The 22,351-nt window shown below is 36.6% G+C and overlaps 1 protein-coding gene across 14 annotated transcripts in view; it reads left to right on the top strand.

Moving 5' to 3' along the window:
- TRPM3 (transient receptor potential cation channel subfamily M member 3) overlaps positions 1–22,351 on the top strand; it is an 827,818-nt gene that overhangs the window by 569,085 nt on the left and 236,382 nt on the right. For all 14 annotated transcript variants that reach the window (XM_057720878.1, XM_057720880.1, XM_057720881.1 and 11 more), the window contains exons 4-5: positions 5,843–6,056; positions 9,028–9,152. In XM_057720878.1, coding sequence (XP_057576861.1) covers positions 5,843–6,056; positions 9,028–9,152 — 339 coding nt within the window. The remainder of the gene's footprint in view (positions 1–5,842; positions 6,057–9,027; positions 9,153–22,351) is intronic.

Genomic DNA, 22,351 nt, shown 5'->3' on the forward strand with positions numbered 1-22,351 from the left:
GAATTAGTCCTGGTGAAAAAGAATTAGGTAGTTGCAATTGAGTAGCTCATCAATGGCTGCACTTTCCTATTTCTCATGGCCTGAGTAATTTTCCAGTATTTCCTCCATTCTTCTTTTTGATTTTCATGTAAAATATCGAGTGTTCTTTCTTCCCTTTGGCCCAGCTATAAATGCTAGACACACCACTTAGAAGCTTTGGTCTGGGAAGAGCTGTAATCCTTGCTACTCGTGTAGTCCCTGGGGAGCTAGTTAGAAACACAAAACCTCAAGTCCCACCTCAGACCTACTGAATCACAACCTGCATTTTTGAGGTCCTCCAGGTGAGTTTTGCATGTTAAACTTTGAGAAACACAGCTCAACTTAGAATTTCCAGTGGAACAGTAGCTTTAATAATGGGTTAGGTGAGTAGTTAATTATTAGATAACTACTTCTGATGTCCCAGTCACTCATCTTCCTTGGGTCTCAGTGTCCTCATCTGTAAAGCAGAAGAATGAAATCGATCATTTCTAGTTCCCATGATTGCTAAGATATTTCTAAACTCCCTTTTATTTCTAAGATTATAACTACATCATAGCCAATACTGAAAGGCTTATCCAAAATCATAGGTCAGATCAAACATGATCCCTCCACTCAAAAATCTTGCGAATGGGGAGATAAAACTGACACATACAAGAAACAACAGGAAAAAAAAATTTATTAGATTGGGTTTGACTGAGAGTTATATTGCATCAACATTAGCTTGCATTCTAAGGAGAAGTCAATTAGAGCCTTTGGAAGATAAGAATGATTTATGTAGATGAAAAGGGAGGGACTGGGTTTTTTAGGACTTGGGGAATAGCATTAGCCAAATACAGAGGGAAGTGGGGAAACGCCTCTTAAATAAGTAGGATAAGGCCAGATTGTGGGGACCATGACAGGCAGAATGGGAGGTAACGTATAATGTAACTATTTGATTTGAGAAATAATATGATCAAAAAGGAATTGGGGAAAGAAATTTCCCTGTTGGTGTCTCACTGAGAACACAGGGTTAGAGAAGCCATTAGGACTGTTGCCACAACCTGAACTGGCATCCTAGAAAAGAGCGTTTATTCTTAAAATAGCAACTGAAGCAATAGAGGGAAAGGCCTAGTTTAGAGCCTTTTGAGGAATGGATTGTTAGAACTTGCAGACCGATTGGTTGTAGGTAAAGGAAAAGGAGAAGTAAGGGAGAGGAGGCATTAATGTTTTTGAGGTCAAGAGCAAGGCCCTGGAGTCAGACAGACCTGGGGTGTGAATCCTGTCATCACCACTTGATAGCTATTGGACTTACTGTCCCTTCCTGTCCCCCTTCATTAAAACGTGGATGTTACCAACCTCCCTGTTATTGGGCGGAGTCCCTGAAATGATACATGTAAAGCACACAATATGTATGTGCCTGGAACACAGGGGATTTGGTTGTAGGTTTGGAGTTTTTTTTTCTCAGTAGTTAAATTCAGAGCCAAGGGAAATATGCAAGAGAGCCTATGAACAACATGACCTTGCGCAGGCCAGGCACTGAATACCTCTGTCTCTTCTTCTGTAAGACAGAGAACCGGGGACAAGGTGATCTAAGGTCTTTCGTTCATTCTCCCACTGGAGCACTTATTAACTGAGAGACAAGTGATTTGTGATCACAAGCAAGCTTTCCTTAGTTTTCTAACTAGGAAAAAGATTAAACTAGTTCAAAGGGAATTTTAACATAGTCACTAGATTTGTTGGTCACTTTCCAGTGAGGTGATCACATGATCAGTATCTTGATTCCTTATTGGTAAATCATATATGTAACTTTAGAAGCCCCAAAGGGAATTATTTACCAAGTAAGATTTATTGCTAAAAATGCCTTTGGATTATTTTTACTAATTACTATAAATAATTGAATTCCATAATATGTTATTTAGCTAGGTTACACATACTAAGATTATTACACAGTCTCTACAGTGATTTAGTATGATTGCAGTCTCTCTTCACATTGAGTTAATATTGTATATGTGTCTGTTTCCAGACACTAGCTGTAGCTCAGAATCTCACCTTATCTACCTGGCTAAATGAAATGTGCAGGTGGCGATGCTCAGTGAGGTATCGTGAAGTTTCAAAAGCCATAATCACGTTACTTTTCTTGTTTTTCAGAACATTTTACTGTTCTCATGTAAGCTTTCTCTAATCATTGGGACTATAACTTTACAATTCTTCAGGAATTTTAGGAACTATTATCTAGGCTTGCAAGGGGCACATAATTTTAGAAGGATCTTTATACTTTAGATGTTTTTCTATATTTAAAAGTGTGATTTATATCTCACCTTAGAAGAATATGGGTTCCTATTTAGTTGGGTTTTTTGAAGAAATAGGAAAATGATATTGAGATACCAAGTTATTGAATAACTTGAAAAGCAGTTTCTTAGCATTTCCCACGCTGAACATTCTTGGTTTGTATAGTTTGGAAGCCTTGTGAGTCACAGTTCTAGTTTATTTTACCAAGTATTCCTTTCTAGAATTATTCAAAATGGTATAAATTTAATCTAGTAAAGCTACCAAATTTCAGCTACTTAAGTAGCATAAATTCAGTATACAGGCACAGAAAACATTTTATTCTTTTCTTTTACAGCATTCGTTATATAGATAGCTTTTTTTCTCTCTTTTTATTGATAGCTTTCTTATAAACAGTCACTCGAGATAATATATATAACAATAGATAATTTTAAAAATTTTTATTTAAGAAGCACTTGTGTTTGCTTCAGCCACTGCCGTACCCTCTCTCCAGCCCCAAGGCTGCTCACATGACACAAAAACGCACGTTGTTGAAGATTTCTGTTGATAGATATCTGAAAATTCTTTCCCTCTACATGAGAGTTTCTGTACAAAATATGCCATTTCCCACTTTGTAAACTCTAGTTAAATTCTATTGATGTAAGTGATGTAATTCTGTTGATATAATGTACTTAGCTAAAATTGCCAACCTTTACTCTTTCCATTCTGGAATTGATTTTTGCTAAGTAGATCAAATCAATATAGAACCAGCTTGTTAGATTTTAACACTTGTTTGGCTTTCTAATATATGTATATGGGAAACTTTAGCTCTTTTATATTTCTTGATGATGCACCTTAATTTATCAAGCTACTTTCATATTTTGTATGTGTTTGCCTCACATTTCAGCTAAATACATTTAAGATATACTTTAACAAAAGAATTGACATACAATTTTTAAGGTTTTTGCAACAATGGGGTCTCCCCAATCCAAAAAATACTACAATGAATTGTCATCTCTTGGATAACCTTTATTTATTTATACATCCAAAAGCTATGTTTGTATGATTACATGCAAGTCTATTCTTTTTTGTGGTCAAGCAACTTCAACATTAATACTTAAATTCCAAAATTAAAACTTTCCTCTCCCACACAATATATAGACTTAAGAATGCTTTAACTCTAATTACTACTCCCTAATTTACATGCTGTATTATCCAGTGCTTTAGTTTTATCCCTTTCCACCATAAATTAGACACTATTATCATTTATATTCTACAACCAATACTTTTTAGGATTTACCCTGTATATGCTAATATCTTTGTTTACCATTCTTTCTTATATCCCAGATCATCCATCTGGGATCATGTAATTTCTGCCTGCTATATATATTTTTAAATTTCCTCCAGTGAAGTCTGCTAGTGGTAAATTCTCAGTTTTGATAGTCTAAAAATGTCTATAATATGCTCTCATTTTGCAAAGATATTTTTGCTGAATTCTACACTGACAAATAATTTCTCTTTGCACATTGAAGACACTGTTCTTTCATCAATTGTTGCTGTTGAAAGTAAGCCATCAGTCTAATGACTGTTTCTTTGTAGGTGATCTGTCTTTTTTTCTAGCTCTTTTGAAGGCTTTTCCCCCCAACCTTTGGTGTTCTCTATGCAGTATCTGTGGGTGGGGTTTCTTTTTATTTATCCTGTTAGGGACTCATTGAGCTTCTTGAATCTGAGAATTAGTATCTTTTAGTAATTCTGAGAAATTCCCAGCCAATCTCTCCTCAAGTATTTCCTCTTCCCCATTTTCTCTTTTATTTCTATCTAGAATTCCAATTACCTTCTCTAAAATTCTGAAATTTTCTTCTATGTTTTCATTTCCTCAGTTTTTCTAGGCTGCATCCAGTTTATTTCTCTGGATCTATAGTTAGCATGTCTGAGCTGTAGTTTCATTTATCTGTTGTATTTTTCACTTAAATTGTTATACTTTAATTTCTAGAAGTTCTGTTTTTTACTCCTTGTGATCATTTTTTATAATCTCTTGTTATTTAGTCATATATTCAATTTTCTCATTTATGTTTTTTAACATATTAAATGTAGCTATTTTATATTCTCTGTCTGAGCATTTCAATATCTTTGAGGATTTTATTCTGCTGCCTGTTGTGTGTTTTGGTTCTCATTCATGTTGCTTTATTTCCTTGTATAATTTGTGATTTTATTTTTTTTTACAATGAAATGCTTATTTTCCCGTGGGAATTATTTGAGACCTGGATTGATGATGCATTCCTACACAGAGAATTTGCATTTTCTTCTGCCAGTTATCTGGAGCCATTACCCTACCAGAACCATCTTACAGTAAATACTCTGATGTTTCTCAAAACACACTGAGACTGTGAGTGTGAACTAAAATCTGTATGAGGGCCCACTTTTGTTTATAAATAACCAGAGAAGAATTTTTTTCCCATCAGCTGAGAATCAAAGTTGAGGCAGGCAAGTTTCCTTGTTCTCTTCTTGTGACCATCAGCCTTATTTATTTTTCTTCCTTACACTGAGAGTGGAGCCCTTTGAAGTATCCCACCTTTATGTGGGGTCTCTCCTTAGGCAACCCCATACTACAGTAAGCTATTAAAGCAGATGCTCATGGTCTTCCATGACTTAGGAGAAAGCCTCAAGGCCAAAGCTTGCTTTGGCATTTCTTTACCTCCTGAGATTCCAGCTTCCACTTTGCTTAGGTACCTGAATATGCTATCTTTTCATGCCAGCTCAGCAGTGCATTTCAAAAGGCTTTCAAGTGCATTTGCCCAGTATTCCAGTTGTTTCCAGCTAGAAATGAAATGTTTATGTAATTAAACAAAGACCTAAATGAGTACCTCTATATATATAGTTATATAGATGTTTATCATTATATGTATTTATAGCATTTTACTTATATATACTTATCATAACTTTATTTCTAGTTCATCTGGTAATACATTGATATCTGCTTTGCATTTCAATTTTTTTCAGCTATTCTACAAAAATAATTGGCATGACTTTTGTCACTTTTCTTTGACAGATAAAGAAAACATTTGGCATGCAGTTATTTTTAGACTTAAATAAATATAATCAGCTGTTACCTTATTTTAAAATTCTTATTACATTATGTAGAACTGTAGAATTTTTCAAAACCTCTCAAAATAACAGGGTCACAGAAACAGTCATATCTAGGTCCAGTTAGTATAAAGGGATTAGTTATATTGAAAATATTAGCAACATTTGAACTATTGCACAAATGTTAAGGTTAGTAAAATATAAATACAGTTTCCTTTGAGCAAAGAACTCATCCCAGGGAAAGCTGTGTTTCCACTGCATTTTAGAAAGTTAAGTAATTGTAAAATTTGTAGTCATTCAGAATTTCAAGAATGATGAATCCCTTTGTCTAACAAAGGCTCTTTTGGTAAAGCAATTGATTTGCCCCTTTTAAAATATTGAATTTCTTGTAAGATGTTTTCTTCAAGTAACTACACATATCATCGCAATCAGTAAAGATAAGCAGCCACAGCCAGCTCTGCCCTGTCTCCCTAATCAGTGGTCGTTCTTCTTTTAGTACGTACGAGTATCTTTCGATACAAAGCCTGATCTCCTCCTACACCTGATGACCAAGGAATGGCAGTTGGAGCTTCCCAAGCTTCTCATCTCAGTGCATGGAGGCCTGCAGAACTTCGAACTCCAGCCAAAACTCAAGCAAGTCTTTGGGAAAGGTCTCATCAAAGCAGCCATGACAACTGGAGCATGGATATTCACTGGAGGGGTTAACACAGGTAATTGGAAGTGGGACAGAGAAGGACAACATAAGGCCACAAGAATATTGTGACTAAGGTCATTTTCTCCTAAGGTTAGATATATTTACATTCTCCCACCTCATCCGCTACGCCTGTGTGTCCTCACCTGCTGATTACTGCTCCTTTCACTGATTCTCTCTTCTTCCTCTACCTAAATGATAACTACTGTCATTTCACAACCAAGAAGAGCTACTTACACTTAAGAAACAGATCGCGATATTTAATACTTGATTCTACAGAATTTATAAACACTACTAATGGAATTTCCCAGGATATTTTCAGTACCTCAAGTTGCCAAATAGGCATTCAATAATTTTTTAAGGAATAACTTTTGCTCTAAATTGGAGACTCAGCCTCTGTTCTTTAAGTGATTTTAAGTTTGATACAAATAACTTTAATTTTTGCAAAATGCCCTTTCCATCTGGAGTGACAGCAGGGTCTGGAATAGTATGTGTTTATTATTTAAAACATTTCATTGAATCAACTCTGCAACAACAGAAGACACACCCCACTCTGAACTCCAAGCTGTTTTTTATACCTGCCAAATGAGTCTCTATGTTGTGATCCAGGCAGGCTGTCAAATCAATTCTTACAAACCCACTTATTGTTAAGTGCTTATCTGCAGAGCATTATGTATGTGCAGCAGATAAGGGAATGGCGGCCTGTAAATTGTTTTGACGTATTTCCCCAGCCTGAGTCAGAAGAGACTCAATTGGAAGAGACAGGTAATGCTGCAGTAAGTTAATTCAAACTTGTTTCAAGACTCAAAGTCTGCACATGTGGACACATTCGAAGTTAGTGGGACTTGCTGAACATAACCATGGACCAACTAGTTTTAAATAAAATGTTATCTCAATGTTGTTTATTCATTTGTTTGTAGTTTAGATGATGTCTGAGTGAGATCTGCACTCAGAATTCCCCTCCATACCTAGAATTTGTGAGCATTCAGCCCGTAACAACACAGGTGCATTTCCTCAGCAAACTCTGCAGATTGCCTGTGCCCGTCGTTGTCACGTGAAAGCCTGACTCAGTCTGTAAACCAACATGATCTTAGAATGACCTGCTCAGCTGGCTCTTTACTGTTTACTTGGTGGTGATCAAATATCTACAGAGTGATTTTCTTTCATAGCTGTTCAGGTTTTAAGCTCCAACTTTCACTCACAGTTTAACAGGCATCATTTGTCTATGATTATTCAGTCTTTTGCTTTCCTGGCATAACCTGCATCTCCTGTGGAGACCAACGCAAAGGTTTCTAAAAGAAATGCTTACCAGTCTTCTGTTTGGGGGAACTTGGAACATTATTTATTTTTCTTCTTTTGTGAAATGCATGCAATATCAAAAGAAGAATTTACAGCATAAATATTGTAAACCAAAGAGTTCACCTCTGCCTCTCACCAGCCAGTAGTGTTCAATTCAGTACTCAACGTGAGATTCTAATGGTGGCACGCTCGGCCTGGGTAAGAGCTGATGGTGGAATTGTGGCAGCTGGAGGGAGGGGCTATCGTGAAGTTAACCTTCTCATCCAGCACTGGACCCCAAAGGAGTTTTGCATAAAAATAGGAAAAAAGTAACACTAATATACACAGCTTTACTCTTGTATTTGTTTTTCTTTGTGAGTACTCTCTCTTAGAAGATCCATAGATGAGCTAGTCAGTGAAATTGATATTCTTCTCAACAGTCCCAGCACAGCTCAGCATGGATTAGTGGCTGTTTACACTACTCTGTTGTTTGATTTTTTTTTTAAGGAGGCTCTTTCTGTTTGATCTTATGAATATTGCAGAATTGAGTTGTTCACACGTCTGTCATCTCTACGATTAAATTGCCTGATGTGTTTTGTGTGCTTAGTTAGTTCAGTGCCCAGTTCCTGAGCCCTCACTCTGTGCTGGCACGTGAAGAGAGTAAGACACTGATCTCCAACTTTCCCCTCAACAAGCTTACTCTGAGCAAAGACATCCTCACATGTGATTATGAACCAAAGAAGAATATGTTCAGTGACATATTGAACTATTCAAAATATACAAACTGCAACCCTGTACAAATGGAGATGAAGTCAAATCCAACTCAGTTTTCATATAGGAGATGGCACTAGGTGTGAATTTTTCCTTGAAGAATGGGTGGAATTTTCCTTAAAAAGAATAAGTGGAAACATCTTTTCTTAGAGACTGTATTTTACGTCTTTTATAAAAATGATCACTTGACAGAGAAGTTAAAAGATTAGAAATTACATCTTCTTTAAATGGTTTATAAAAAGATAAATGGTAGGTTCCCAACCATCTTGTAAACTGAATTTTCTCACTCTTAACTGTGGTGAGGAAGGTTGTGGTGATGGGAAGGCTATTATGACAGAAATAATTAGAATGATGAAGATAAAAAGGTATATTTATGTATTTTTAACATAAATTTTCCACAGAATATGTCAACATTTTCTTTACAAGCAGAGTTTCCACATTATGTGTCCATAAATAAGAAGGTGAAATCAAGATTAACAAAATCTGAGCTAAGTAACTACTTTGTTTGAATGACCCTAACTCATACACAAACTGGGGTGTAGATTTAATATAATATTATATATGATGCTTTTCATAGGATATAGTCAAGCTATTAGTTCTTAGTCATACTAACACATCATTATGCTTCTAATACAAGAAACAGATTCTCTGGGTTTAAAGAATTGTATTTATTCTTTTTATAGACATTGTATGCATCTTTTTCATATGAGATAGAATGAGTTGCATTGCTAGAGTTCATGTACAAGTCCAGCAAACGTATCTGGCATTAGAGCTACAAGTTTATGTTCTTTTCTGAACACATGTAGTTTGTGTAGAAATGTGTCAAAATTTTATATTCAACACATTTAAACTTAGGAAAAACAGTTATCACAATATCCTTTAGAACAATGGAAAGTAATTGCTTTAAAAGGCAAGAGTAATACTTCTCTCTTTCCTCTTAGGTGTTATTCGTCATGTTGGAGATGCCTTGAAGGACCATGCATCTAAGTCTCGAGGGAAGATATGTACCATAGGTATCGCCCCTTGGGGAATTGTGGAAAACCAGGAGGACCTGATTGGAAGAGACGTAAGTCCTGGGGGCTGCCCCTGTATGTGACTTCTCATAGAGGTGATATCAAAAGAGTAAAATAAAATTAGAATTCAAAATGTGCATGTTAGAGTACTCTGTCAGTTTCTGTCAGAAACTGATGTTAGGAATAATTATTGGGAAACTGTTTATTTTCTAGACTCTATCTATGTGAACTCCATGTCAGTTCTTAAAATCAGGAAAGGTCCTAAGTAAGACTTATCAACTATCCTCTTGGTTTGAATCAAGCAGTGGTCTTTCATCACCCATCAAATTTTGCAAGTGCTCTTGGCACAATTATGTTAAGATTAATTAGCAACATGAACTCATTGACTCATACATAAAATGAGGACTCTCCTCTCCCCAGGTCTCCAGCTTCTTTGTTATTTGAGTGCCCTTCACAAGGACAGGAGGCTACAGAGGGAGATTCTTTCCATTCAAACCTGTGGCTTCCCTGGTTGTCCTCTCCTTTGCTAAATGCTTGGGTGAGGAGTAGGCACAGTTGGGATCTTTATTTCCCATTCTGGAACTACTCAGAAGCCCTTGACTAAACTCAGCAGGATGTCAACCTCTCATTCCTGTTCTGATATCCAGAGCCACACACTGACCAATCAATCAACAGTTTTGCAAGAGGGAATCTGGTTCTGTTTTTTCTGAGTCACCATCTTATTTCTGTTCCTTCTAGAGTCTGTTTTTTTGTTTATTTGTTTGTTTGTTTGATTAAAGTCACAAACAGGTCATCCCCTACCTCTCTTCTACGGTTTTTCTCTCCTACTAACAACCAGGCATTTTCCCCTATGTAACACTTTCCAAAATTCCACTGGTACGAGTTAAACTATGTACACAGATTGTCATGCATTATTCACTTATTTGTCTGCAGTAATTTTAACAATTAATTATTTATTAATGCTTCTCTATATCAGATCAATACAATCCTCCATTCCCAATCAAGGCCTGCCATAGAGAATAATAAATGTGCTTAGCAGTTTTTTCTAAGTAACATGAAGTCTGTCTGAGCCAAAAGAAATTTTTTTAAAAAAAAATCAGGGGTTAAGAAGTAACTAATCCTAAACTGCTTCTTCTATTGTGCTGCAATATAGTGAAACCATCTTATTTCAGTGCAACACAATATGTGCAATTTTTTTTTAATGTAATGCAGAATACTTTGAATTTAAAAATACGAGATCATGAGATGGAAGCAGTAAATAAATACTCTTTGAATCATTCAGAACGAGGACATTGCTGGTGGCACAGTGGTTAAGAATCCTTCAGAACCTTTAAGTGATAAGAATTGTCTATATCTATGCTACCAAATTACATATAGAAACATGAATTTATCCAGAATATGTAGAATAAGGAATGGGTTAGTTTTATCGATGTAATATTCTCTTAACTAAAATGTACTTGCTGTTTTGTATCACACACAAATTGAATATCTCAAGCAGCAATTCCCAAAGTGTTATGTTGGCAGAACTGACTTGAAAGGTAACACTAATATTTAAAAGTATCTAGGACTAGTCTTTGATGAAATTTATTTGGGTTAATACTTGCCTTAGAGTTCAAGTTGGCTTTTAAGTATATATCAATTGTGACCTACAACAAATACAGTTCTTAAAGAATTAGAATATGTTCAAATGCCCCCTAATACCAGGAGCATCTAATAGTTCATTTTATTAACAAATGAATTAACTATTTAAAAGGTTGTGATGATTCAGAAGTCATTTTTAAATGTTCATAGTTTCAGCATCTCTCTTGTAAACCTGAGTTGTTATTAGTCAGTTTTGTGGGGGGAAAACCATTTTGGAACTTTCTCATGCAGATGAACTATGAATAAATGAAAGCTGATTATTTCTTTATTCAGGATAGAGTAACCATATAATTACCTCAGTTTCCTAATCTTTTGCAGAGAATGCTGGCCTGCTGCCTTTCTGTGTTGTTTTGTTTGTCTTCTAATTCTATATGAGTGCAGAAAGATAATACTTGTATTTACTTGCCTTGCTGGGTTGGAAGAATCACCACCCCTAATTCATTTTCCTCCAATTCTAGCTTTTTTTCTCTAATTTCACCTCCTCACATGCTCCTCTTTTTCACTCTCCTCTGCTTTCTGCCTGTATTTCTTACCAGTTCTATGCTAATAGGAACTTACGTGTGCCTGTGCCAACGGACTTATATTATCTGACTTCCCAGTGAAAAACTAGTCTTGATCCCAGTGCAGAGGGCAGAAAAGGCCACTTATAAGTTCAATAAAATGTGCACATTCATTGTCCCTGCTCACAGGGGTCTAATAAAGGCAAGCCATGGCTCACAAAGATCCGAGTGAAATTGCAGAGAGACCTAGAAAAGGAAGTAAAATTGGCAGTTTGCAGAGAGCATGGGAAAAACAATTGTATTTTCATTTTTTGATAAACCTTTGACCAAGATCTATTGAATTTCAACCACTCTGGCATATTTCCCCACCCTCCCCCTAATTGGTAAACCAGAATATGCATAGGACTTCTCAGGCTCTTGTATAATAATAGAGTTTGTTTTTCAGGTTGTAAATTATTTGGAACAAAAGTGCTGCATTTTGTGTCTTTTTTAAAACTTTTTTGATTTTCTTTTTTAATCTGTGTACTGGCTTATTTAGGTGATTTGCTTTCTGATTGTGATTTTCTCTTTCCTATAGATTCTTTCTTCTTTTCTATTTATTTATTTATTTACTTATTTATTTTGCTGTGCTGCACGGCTTGCAGGAGTGAAGCGCAGTCCTAACCATTGGACTGCCAGGGAATTCCCAAAAGTGTTGTTTTTGGTATACACGATTTATGACATAGTTTGAGGGACATTTTACTATATGTTTGTTATTCTAATGGGATAATTTGAAGGGAATATGATGTTAGACTGTCATAAAAAGAAATATTTGAATGAAATATGGGTAGTCACTGGTGAAAAATCCCCCTAAAATTCATTAAAATAGAGGTGTTTTCTGGTAAGCTTCTTAAGTAGTTACAATAATTTTCATAGCTAGCTTGATTTAATAACTTCTGTCCTTTTTATATAAACAAGCTCACATGTAATAAACATCAAAAAGGAAAACTTTTAGCATCAGACATCAAGTAGCAGAGAAAAACAACCAACATATTATTAAAAATCCTGACCACTTCAGAATTCTATCAAAATGCAATCATTTGAAAAAATAGGATTGTTGCATTTTTGATCAAGTCTAAGTCTATATTCCAGAATAAGATTGAAGTGGCACCAAATAAATGTCAAGGAAAATCTAGGAAACTTCCTTGAAATAAATAAAAATGTAAGGATAAAAGAAAGTCTCTATATCTTATTCCAGATATTTTAGTACAGTAGCTTTATATCCAAACCAATAGAAAATATAGATCATTTTATTTCTGTGTGGCTGGTTCTCAGATGAACACTTTTAGAAGCTGAAAATTCAGGTATTACTAGAGTTATTTTATTGATAGAAGTAGTAGACGTCACAGTTGCTATTCATCTTAGAATTTGAATATACCTTTGGAATGGCACCATAAAGGCAAATACTAAGCCCTAAAAATAAAGAAGAAAGGTTAATTTGCCCTTGGGTGTGCTTCTAGATATTCTGATGCATTTACCTCCCTTCAAGTCTGATCTCTTAACTAGAATTTAAAGATACAAGGCATGTATCTTGGATTCTGATTTCAACTTAGAGCCACACACATACTATATGTACTCAGTAAATATTGAGGAGATGGATTCGACATCATCAAATCCAGGCTTCAGGGAAAATAAACATTATGGAAAAAAATATAATGATAAATCTTATCTGGTTCACAACTTTACCACAACTTCATCTCTACTCATATTACAGAGCTAGATCATACTATAGTGACTATAGTTGAGGGATTTTTAAACCAAGCATCTAAATATAAAACTATTTTCTTACATAGCAGCTCTTTGGGAGGTGGATGGTGAAGCCTCTGCACATTGGGTATGGAGGCAAAGAAATGTGGAATGAGAAGTAGTTCTCTAACCCCTTTGAAAGATGCATGACCCTCCCGAGTGATAGAAGTAGCATTGATTCTTTAAATTTAAATGCCTTCAACTCTGTTTAACCAAATCTTTCAAATAATAGATTAAAAACAACAGACTTTGGTGAAGAATAATGCTATGAATACTGATATGGTAAAAAGTTTTTGTCCTGCTATTTGACCTGAAAATGAATATTGTTCAGCTCTTAAGGTTAACTCCACCTCTGTGATGTCTCCATATTATTCCTACTGCCCTTTGCTTCTATGGCAACCCATAATCCTATACTCCATCAAACTAAGCTCAAGGCTCCCTTCCACCAAGACAGCTTCCCTGACTTTACCCACAATATCATATCCTGATTATAATTCTCCTACAACTATCTTCTTCCCCAACTTAATTAAAAACTCCTCAAAAATAGGAATTAAATTGTTTTCTTTGTCTGTTGGTAACCACTAACATAATACTTTGAGTGAACATGAAGCATTGGCATGTCGCTGAAACTCTGTAAGATTTGATTTCCTCATCTCTAAGTTGACTATAAAAACATTTGCTCTATTTTGTACAACTTCCATGAGCATAATCATAATAGTAATTATAATTTACTGAGCTCATTTGAGGAAGCTCTCTGTGATTGCATATTATTAGCCTTCTGGGGTTTGTTTTTTTCCATAAAAAATAAGTAAGGATTAGAGCCAAGATCTACTGTCTCCAAAGCCCATACTCTTAACTAGTAGTATGCCAAGTGATATATAATAAAATATTTAATGATACTATGTTTTTATTGTTAGTTGAGATACTGGCAGATATCTTAAGCCTGTAAATTGAACTCAAAAGTAGACTTAATGAGAGTGACCAGAGCCCTTTTCTTTGTCCCTAAGTACTCTCGATCTGGAATGATGATTATGAAAGTATCACCAATGTTAAGTCAAGAAAAATTCCAAAGAATTGTGATTTTCATATAACTCATTTCAGACTTAGATTCTTGCTTTAGAAAACAATCTGACCAGAATTGTTTCAGGTATTTGAACAATTTCTGAAACCTTTATGGTTTGTCTTTTCCCGAATTTAGATTAACAGAATACATGCCAAATGAAAAATCTATACATGGTCATAAGAAAAAGCACTTTTTGTTTTAACCTGAGGATGAAAAAACAGGGTAGATTTCCAAAACATCATCTTATGTTGTTACTATATTATCTTGACATTCAGTGATATCTTCTATTTTCCCTAAAATATAGATATATTCTAAGAATTTTATAACCTTTAAGAGTTGTTACAATTAGTTGGAAAGTGTTCTTTTGATGTCATTTTTATATTTTAAGCCAAGAAAAATCAAGTTTAATAATGCAATTGATAATTCTAGTATAGTTTTCAACTCAGTACATTTTTCACTTACTTCAAATGCAAGCCAAAGGTTACTTCATATTGTAAACTCAGAAAACCTCCCAGGAGTGTCCTTATGTAGAGTTTATTAGACTTCTGTGACTAGTTTAGATAAGATATAGTCAGAGGATGTGAGAGGAGAAGTTGAGACAAGGAGACCCACCTAAGTCTTTATAGTCATGAAGGAGCCAATGCTAGCTAAACCTGGACCACACTCAGGTTCATTCATGGCTACATTCAGTTGCATGGGGAGTACAGTTTCAGTAAACACAGTGTTGAGTTTGGATTTGGACGTGTTGATTTCAAAGTTTCTTTGAAATATCTATGTGAAAATATCCAACGGAACATGAGAAAGGTCTGGTTACCCACTTAGATTCAGAAGGTGTTTGCATATAGATAACAATTAAAGCCACTGCAGTGGATGGGATCATTACATACAGGAGCGTATGTAGAGTGATGAAAAGGAGGGCCTGATGATATTCTGGATCCTGGTGATAGCCAGTATTTAATGGTTGAGCAGAGGAAAAGAAGTCTGCAAAGGAGACCAGAGGAAGGGCTAAGAGGGAGGAGCAAAACCAGAGAGTGGTTTGGAAGCCAAGGGGAGAGTGTGTTTTAAAAGGACTGAGTGAAGGGAAATGCCAAGTGCAACTGAGAGTCTAAGGAAGATAAGGACTTGGAAGTGTTCATCCAGTTGATCAAGACAGACATCATTGGCATCACTGGTCAAAGCTGTTTCAGAAGCATAATGGAGAATCAAGCCACACTTCAATGAGTTGAGGAAGGGGAAAAAGAAGTAGAGATGGCAAGTAGAAACTACCTTTTAGAGGTTCCGCTGGGATGAGGAGAAGGGACGTGAGTAGCCAAAGGGAGCCATAACTTGAGGGATTTTTTTTCCTCCAAGATGGGAGAGACCTGAGTTTGTTTATATGTTTATGGTAGAAATGGATTTAGGGATGGAGAAGAGATAATCGATGAAATAAGTCCTAGAGTGGCCCTGAGGTAATGGGTTCCAGAACTAAAGGGGAGATTAACCATCTGTATGTACCCATGTAATCAAAGAAGAAGAGGAAAGAATATATAGGCAGAGTTGATGGCAGGATGTTGAAGTTTAGCTGGAGGTTTAACATTTATCACTGAAATAATAACAACAACAACAATATCAACACTATTGTAGAGTTTAATAAGTGTTAGCATCCATCTAAGCACTTTACACAGATAGTCATTTAATTCTCATAATGGCATTCGGAAGCTGTTTTTTAGTATCACTGTCATCCTTCCCATTTTACTAATGGTGAAACTAAACACAATGAGATTAAATAACTTGCCCAATGTTACATGACTAATAAATTGTGTAGCTGGGATGTAAACTTGGCCATCCAATTCCTCAGATCATATTCTTACCTATTATGCAATATTTCTTCTCCATATATGAGCAACTATCATTTATTTGAGTTCCTATGTGGACCGTTTCATGAGTTCTATATCTCACTGAATCCTAAAAATGCCCCAATGAGGTAGTTATAATCATTATTAATCTCCACTTACAAATGGAGACACTGAGACCCAGAAGGTAAATAACCTGCTTGGGGTCATCCCGCTGGCAAGTGTGTAAGCACAGGAGTCAGATCATTTGCCGAACGAGGAGGGATGGTGTTTGGGGTCAGACGTATGAGGGGAGAGGAGGATGGTAGCCATAGCCCCAGTGGAGAACAGGAACCAGAACTGATCAGAGCCCAGGGATGGAATGCCAAGCAGCTCAGAGGACCAGGGTGGGGTGGGATGGAGGTCATGGAATTATGATGCATCAGTGAATCCAGAGTAGAGGGAAGAGAATACATTTTGATGTCTCAAAGAAGATAATAGTAATGCACTGTTATATTAGTTATCTGTCACCATATAACAGATTACCCCCAAACTTAACAACTTAAAACATTCATTATCTCATAGTTTCTGCAGATCAGGAATTTGTGAGTGGCTTAGGTGGGTAGTTCTGGCTTGGGCTCTCTCTTAAGGTCACAGTCAAGATGTCAGTTGGGGCTCCGTCATCTGAAGGATTGAATGGGGCTGCAGTACCCTTTTCCAAGATGACTCACTCACATGGCTGTTAGGAAGAGTTCTCACCATGTGGACCTCTCCAGAAGGCTGCCTTATTGACATGGCAGCTGGCTCCCCCCAGAGTAAATGATCCAAGAGAGAGCGAAGAGGAGCCCTCTTATGACCTAGTTTTGAAAGCCACATACCATCACTTCTGTTTTATTCTACTTAGAAGTGAGTTACTGAATCTAGCCAGACTAAGGGAAGATTTTCAAAGAATTTCTGAACATATTTTAAAATCACCCCACTGATACATCGTGATTTCTAAAGCAGGTAACCCCTTTCAGAACTCAAGGCCTTTTTCCACAACCAGTAAGCCCTGTGTCTGAATGGTACACTGTCTACCTCAGGACAGGGGCAGAGGGAGGCAAGCCTATTAGGGCAGAAAGCCTGAAATGTGGACGGTGCAACTCTCTGCAGCCCTTGAGTTGAGAAACACATTTTAAAAATGATGCAGAAAGAAGCAATTGATTTCCTGTGGATTTTAGTGGGAGTCACACAGCTAAAGTATCTGGGCATTCTTTAGAGATGGATCCCTGGGTTTGCTGGTTTCTTGTTTGGATTGCTGAGCTGAGAGTCAGTGTCTGGGTTTCAATATGACCCTGCTTTATACCTAGACTTACAGCTGAGTTGCCTGAATAGGAAACCACAAGCCAGTGTCCCCGCTAGCTCAGCCCTTGCTATGATTTTGAGGATACACTGTGCCTTTTTTTTATTTCATTGTCTCAATCCCCTTGTTTCTATACCTCAGACACAGAGGTTGTTTCCCACATCTCTGCAGTATACCCTCATCCCTCCCAGAAATGCATGCCTGATCCTAAGAGAACCTTGCCACTCCTTTTGTGTCTCTCTCTCCAAAGAACAAATCCCATTTTGCTACCTGCTGGTACCTTTCCTGACCTCTGTCGAGTATACAGCTCTAGAGGAGTCATCTGGAAATAATCTGATCAGCTGTCAGAAGGATTTTAATGCCCGGCTGAGTCAGTGACAAAAATGTCCAGCAGCAAAACCAACCATAATATCCTTTATACATTTTAAATTAGTCTGGGTCCTCTGTCTTTCCTCTAAATGTCTCCTACCCCGTAAAGGAATTTAAGGTCTACATGTGATTTAGAGGAAAACTGTGTGGTTAGTGAGGCAGATTTGGCCAAGACACTTCACTTCTCTGAACCTCTATAGTTTTTTCTTTAAAATAAGCATGAAATGGGTTAATCCACGTAAAAATGTCTATCACAGTGCCTGGCATACAATAAGTGGTCAAAGGAGGCTAACTTTCTTCCTGCCTAAATTATAGTCATAGTGCTCTTAGGAGGGAAAGGATGACTCAGTGGGCTACACATCCCGTACCCTGCTATTGCCTGGGGCAGGCTGATGACACACCTCACCACGTCATAGGGTCTGGGGTTGCAGAAGGCCTGTGATGGATGACTCAGAAAAACTGATTCGGTCAATTCATTCTGTTCAGGAAAGGAGTCACAGATACCCAAACTGCCCTTGCACTGTGGAAAGCACCACAAAATGGAAGAGACCCCAAGATACGAGCAAACTACTTTTTTTGTAGCCCACACACATGGAAGGTCATTGTTCTGTACTAACTTGGAAAAGGCAAATGTATTTTTTAATACAGGCTGTTCAAACTCAATTTTAGAGGTAGAAAGCCTTCAGAATTTATAGATGAAAAAACTACCACCCAAAAAGTTTCTTTCGATAAATATATTTTGAACATTTATTTGAGATATTACTTAGATGCAAGACTATATGTCTCCTCAAGCCAATCCGATACTTACCACATACTTCCTAGAGAAGTTCTGAATGAGTGTGTGAACAAATGAATGAGCAAATTTGAACTTGCCCAAGGTCACAAATTAGTAATTAGAAGAACTAGAACTTGAAGACCCATCTCCTGACTTCCTACTAAGTAATCCTGGGTGAGACCAGAACATGCATGAAAATAGCTTGGGAAACTCTAGCAGGTATCCTAGATCAGCTCCGAAGTGATCGATTTAAGCCCATTCAGGTAAAATAAATGCAACACGCTGCACCAGCACGTGAATGATGTTCAGTTTTTCCACGGGGTCTCTAAATCGGTTCTTTCCTGGCAGTGATAACGGCTCTACAAATAACTTATGTGAGGGCCCTCCACCTCGTTAACTCCTTGAACAGCTTTATTACATTCCCTCGATGTTGCAAATCCAAGCTACACAGAAGCCTTGGAACTAGAACTTAACACAGTACAAAGTGGTATACAATAGATTAATAGGTGAAATACTAAGTATCTAAAATCCATTTCTAAGCAGATTTCCCTTTGTAGGTATAGATACCAAGGTAGTTACCAATCATGAAAGATCACTTGATGCGTGGGCTTTTCAGACACCAATCCACCTTTCTTAACCCAGATTCCTCATTTGAACTGCAAAACACAGAAAATTATTTGAGTGACTCTCTTCTCAGTTCTCTCAAGGATGGTACATAACATGGAACACCCTATATTCCTAGGAGAGAAAGTGATCCATTACATACAATGAATACTGCAGGGCATTAGGGCTTGATTCTCCCAGGAAACACTGGCAGAGAAACACGCTAGAGTAGTCTATATACCTACAGGTCACAGTTGTGCTTGCTGTGCATGCATGTGCACGTACACACATGTGCACACACACATACACACACATTTCCAAAAAAGCCCCTTTTTATGAGGTCTTATCAATAAAAGTGGATGCACTACCTCCAAATTTTGTCAGAGGGAAAAATTCATTTGTATTCATGTGATACAAAGGCATTGTTTTTTCTATTTGAAAAACTTAACAGGAAGATCAGCAAATCTTTTGTAGATATGCAAATTATAACTTGAACAAAAATAGACTGCTGGTGTGTTTGTTATGAAGAATATTAAGTGGATTTTGTAGACAAGTTAGACTAAAATGCATTCCTCTAAAGTATTTGGGAAGTTATTTCTAACTTTGCAGCTAATCAACAAATATTTCCAGAATATCACCGTCTTCAATGACCTAAGAGGACATGCAAAGAAAAAACACTTTGCATATTTTGCCAACTGATTAGTAATTTGTTTTCTTTACTTATATTGGTTGATTTACATCCTTGTGTAAAACAAAAGTCATTGATTAGTCTCCCATCGTTTCATTTTGGTCACTAGTTTGCAGTTGGAAAATCAGTTTATAGTTGTTAAAATAAAGCAGAACAAGGAATTCACATTTGTAGATTGCCTGCTAGGAACCAGGCATGGTGCCAGGTACTTTGTACATATAATCTCATCTAACCCCCACAAGGTAAGTGGTTTTATCATTTCTCTTTTGAAGATTAAAAATGGGAGACTCAGGTTCACACAACCGTTGACAGAACTGGGATTCAAAGAGATTTCCATGGCTCAAATGTTCATGAGTATCCCAGGATTCAGCATATCTTCCTCTGGTGATGACTGAAAAATAAAATTATGACACTTTACTTACTTTTCAGATTTATATCCTCTATTATTCAACAGACAAAAATCCCTGACAAAATATGACCACCTTTAACTTACCTTCACATAAGATCAAAAGAAATGAGAAGCAGTAAGATGAAGAAATTAAAATGTATGGGTGAAACTGTAAACTTGACTCTCTTATCATGACTAATTCAAATGTACAGTATTCCCGAAGAGCTGGTGCACCATGTTTCACAGCAAAAGAAGGTCAAAACTCAGAAGACTGACGAACCAATGTCCTTAGAATCCTGTGGTGGGGGAAACAGGTATATAGAATATAGTCAGATGATTGAATTATGTTCTTTTATTTTCAGATTCTGTTGATTATGTCAGGTTGGCCCAGAATCATTTTTACTCCTTTATTCATTTAAAAATGTCACTTTCACTGATGGTCTTTACTTAGGTTCCCAAGAATTAGAAAACATGCCCTGTATCTCAGCTAGAACAAGTGTCTAGGGTTCACCATCACACATAGTTTAACCTCTAGAATGTCCACCGTCCCATGCCCCTCACAGAACTGCTTTGGTGTTCCCTCCTTCTTAGCACGGAGTCTTGGGGAATTGCTGTTAGGAAAGAGACAACAGCAACCTAAAGCTTTTTCTTTTGTCCAGAAGTACAATGCAGAGGCACTTTAAGAATAGGAGATAGGCTTTCTGCTAAGCCTTTTTCAACAAAGCATTAATATTTATTAATTTGCACTCTGCTGTAGGATGAATGTTTTATGATCAAAAATGAGTAACAGCAAAATGGGAATTTTAACTACAAGCGACCTGCTCTTCCAGTGATAAAGAACTCAGGATGGGGTTAGCCAACCACTCTCTCTGTAGTTCGGGGGCAGGGGACTCTCATTCACTCATCTAGACAAAGGAGTCATTGAATGCCGCTCTATGTGATCACTGGAAACAATAATCACAAATTTATGGGCTTCCTTTATCGACGAGAGCCGACAGGAATGAAGCTGTGAGTTAATGTCATATTAATGCTATATTAACAAATAGGGGCATATATTAAAAGAACTGAAAGATATTTCAGAAGCTCAGAATTAGCCGTTTTAAATTTAGACTCGATCAATTCCCAAACAATTCAGATAAGAAAGGGTTTTTATTTTTCAACTTTGAATAAAAGCATGTCTGTCTCAAGTTTTTGTAATCATTACATTCACTATTCATTGAGTAGATTCTGTTTGCCAGGCACATAGAAGTATGGGGTTTTGAATCAGCATCAAGGTGTAAATATGACTTTTATGAGATCTTTTCTACTGACGCTATCTTTTACTAAATCACTTTGTAATTCCTTTAGCAAGCTACTCAAGCTTACTACAGCTTTTCTTGATGAGTTATTACATACTTAAAATGAACAAGAGCATCCCAACTCTATAATTAATGTACACACTGCATAAAGGCACAGAAATAAAAGCCCCTTGGCATTTATTTCTGTCTTGTCAATTTCAGTGTTTCAGTACAGAGATAACTGTATGGAGACCGTGTAACAATGAGTTTGTTGAATGTTCCTTTTCATAGTCTTGAGTGAAGTTCCTGCCTAAATATTTTAGTAGTATATTTCCAACACATCATCTTGTTTCCATTGTGTCTAAGCAGTTTGGGAAAAAGGAATGAATAAGCATAGATTCTGGAATCAGGCAGACCGAGATGTGAATTCTGGTTCTGTGTGTAGTAAACTTGCAAAACCTACTTAATCTCCATCTCTGTTTCTTCATCTACAAAATAAACATAACAGTATCTACCTTGCAGGATTGTTGAAGTGTAGATAATATATATAAAGCAACTAGCACACAATAGGTTTTGTTTTTCTTTTTAGATCAAAAGTCTGAAAGACCATACTAAGAATTGTTCTGTTTTATGTAATGTAATTCACCATGAAAGTAAAATAACACAACAAAAAAATATGGCAGAGATGAACATTTTGAGCCTGATTTATATTCATCTCATGAGACAGTTAATTTACATTCAACATTTCCACTTAAGGTGTCTAATAAGAACAGTGTAGATTTTTAAATAACAGACCTTCAGCTTGATGAATGGGCTTGACAGAGATCACCCCTGCCCCCTTTCCCCACCCTCCGCTACCTACCCTCCACTATACTGCAGAATCATGATTGCTCTTATCTGCCTATTACAGTATGGACATGATGGAGAGGAGAAAGAAAGAAACAAAATCACTAAATTTAAAAATTATTTTTGGTTCATCAGCATATAAACAGTCAACTTCAAAATGGAAT

Source organism: Hippopotamus amphibius, chromosome 2, assembly GCF_030028045.1.
Source record: "Hippopotamus amphibius kiboko isolate mHipAmp2 chromosome 2, mHipAmp2.hap2, whole genome shotgun sequence".
NCBI classification, from domain to species: Eukaryota; Metazoa; Chordata; class Mammalia; order Artiodactyla; family Hippopotamidae; genus Hippopotamus; species Hippopotamus amphibius.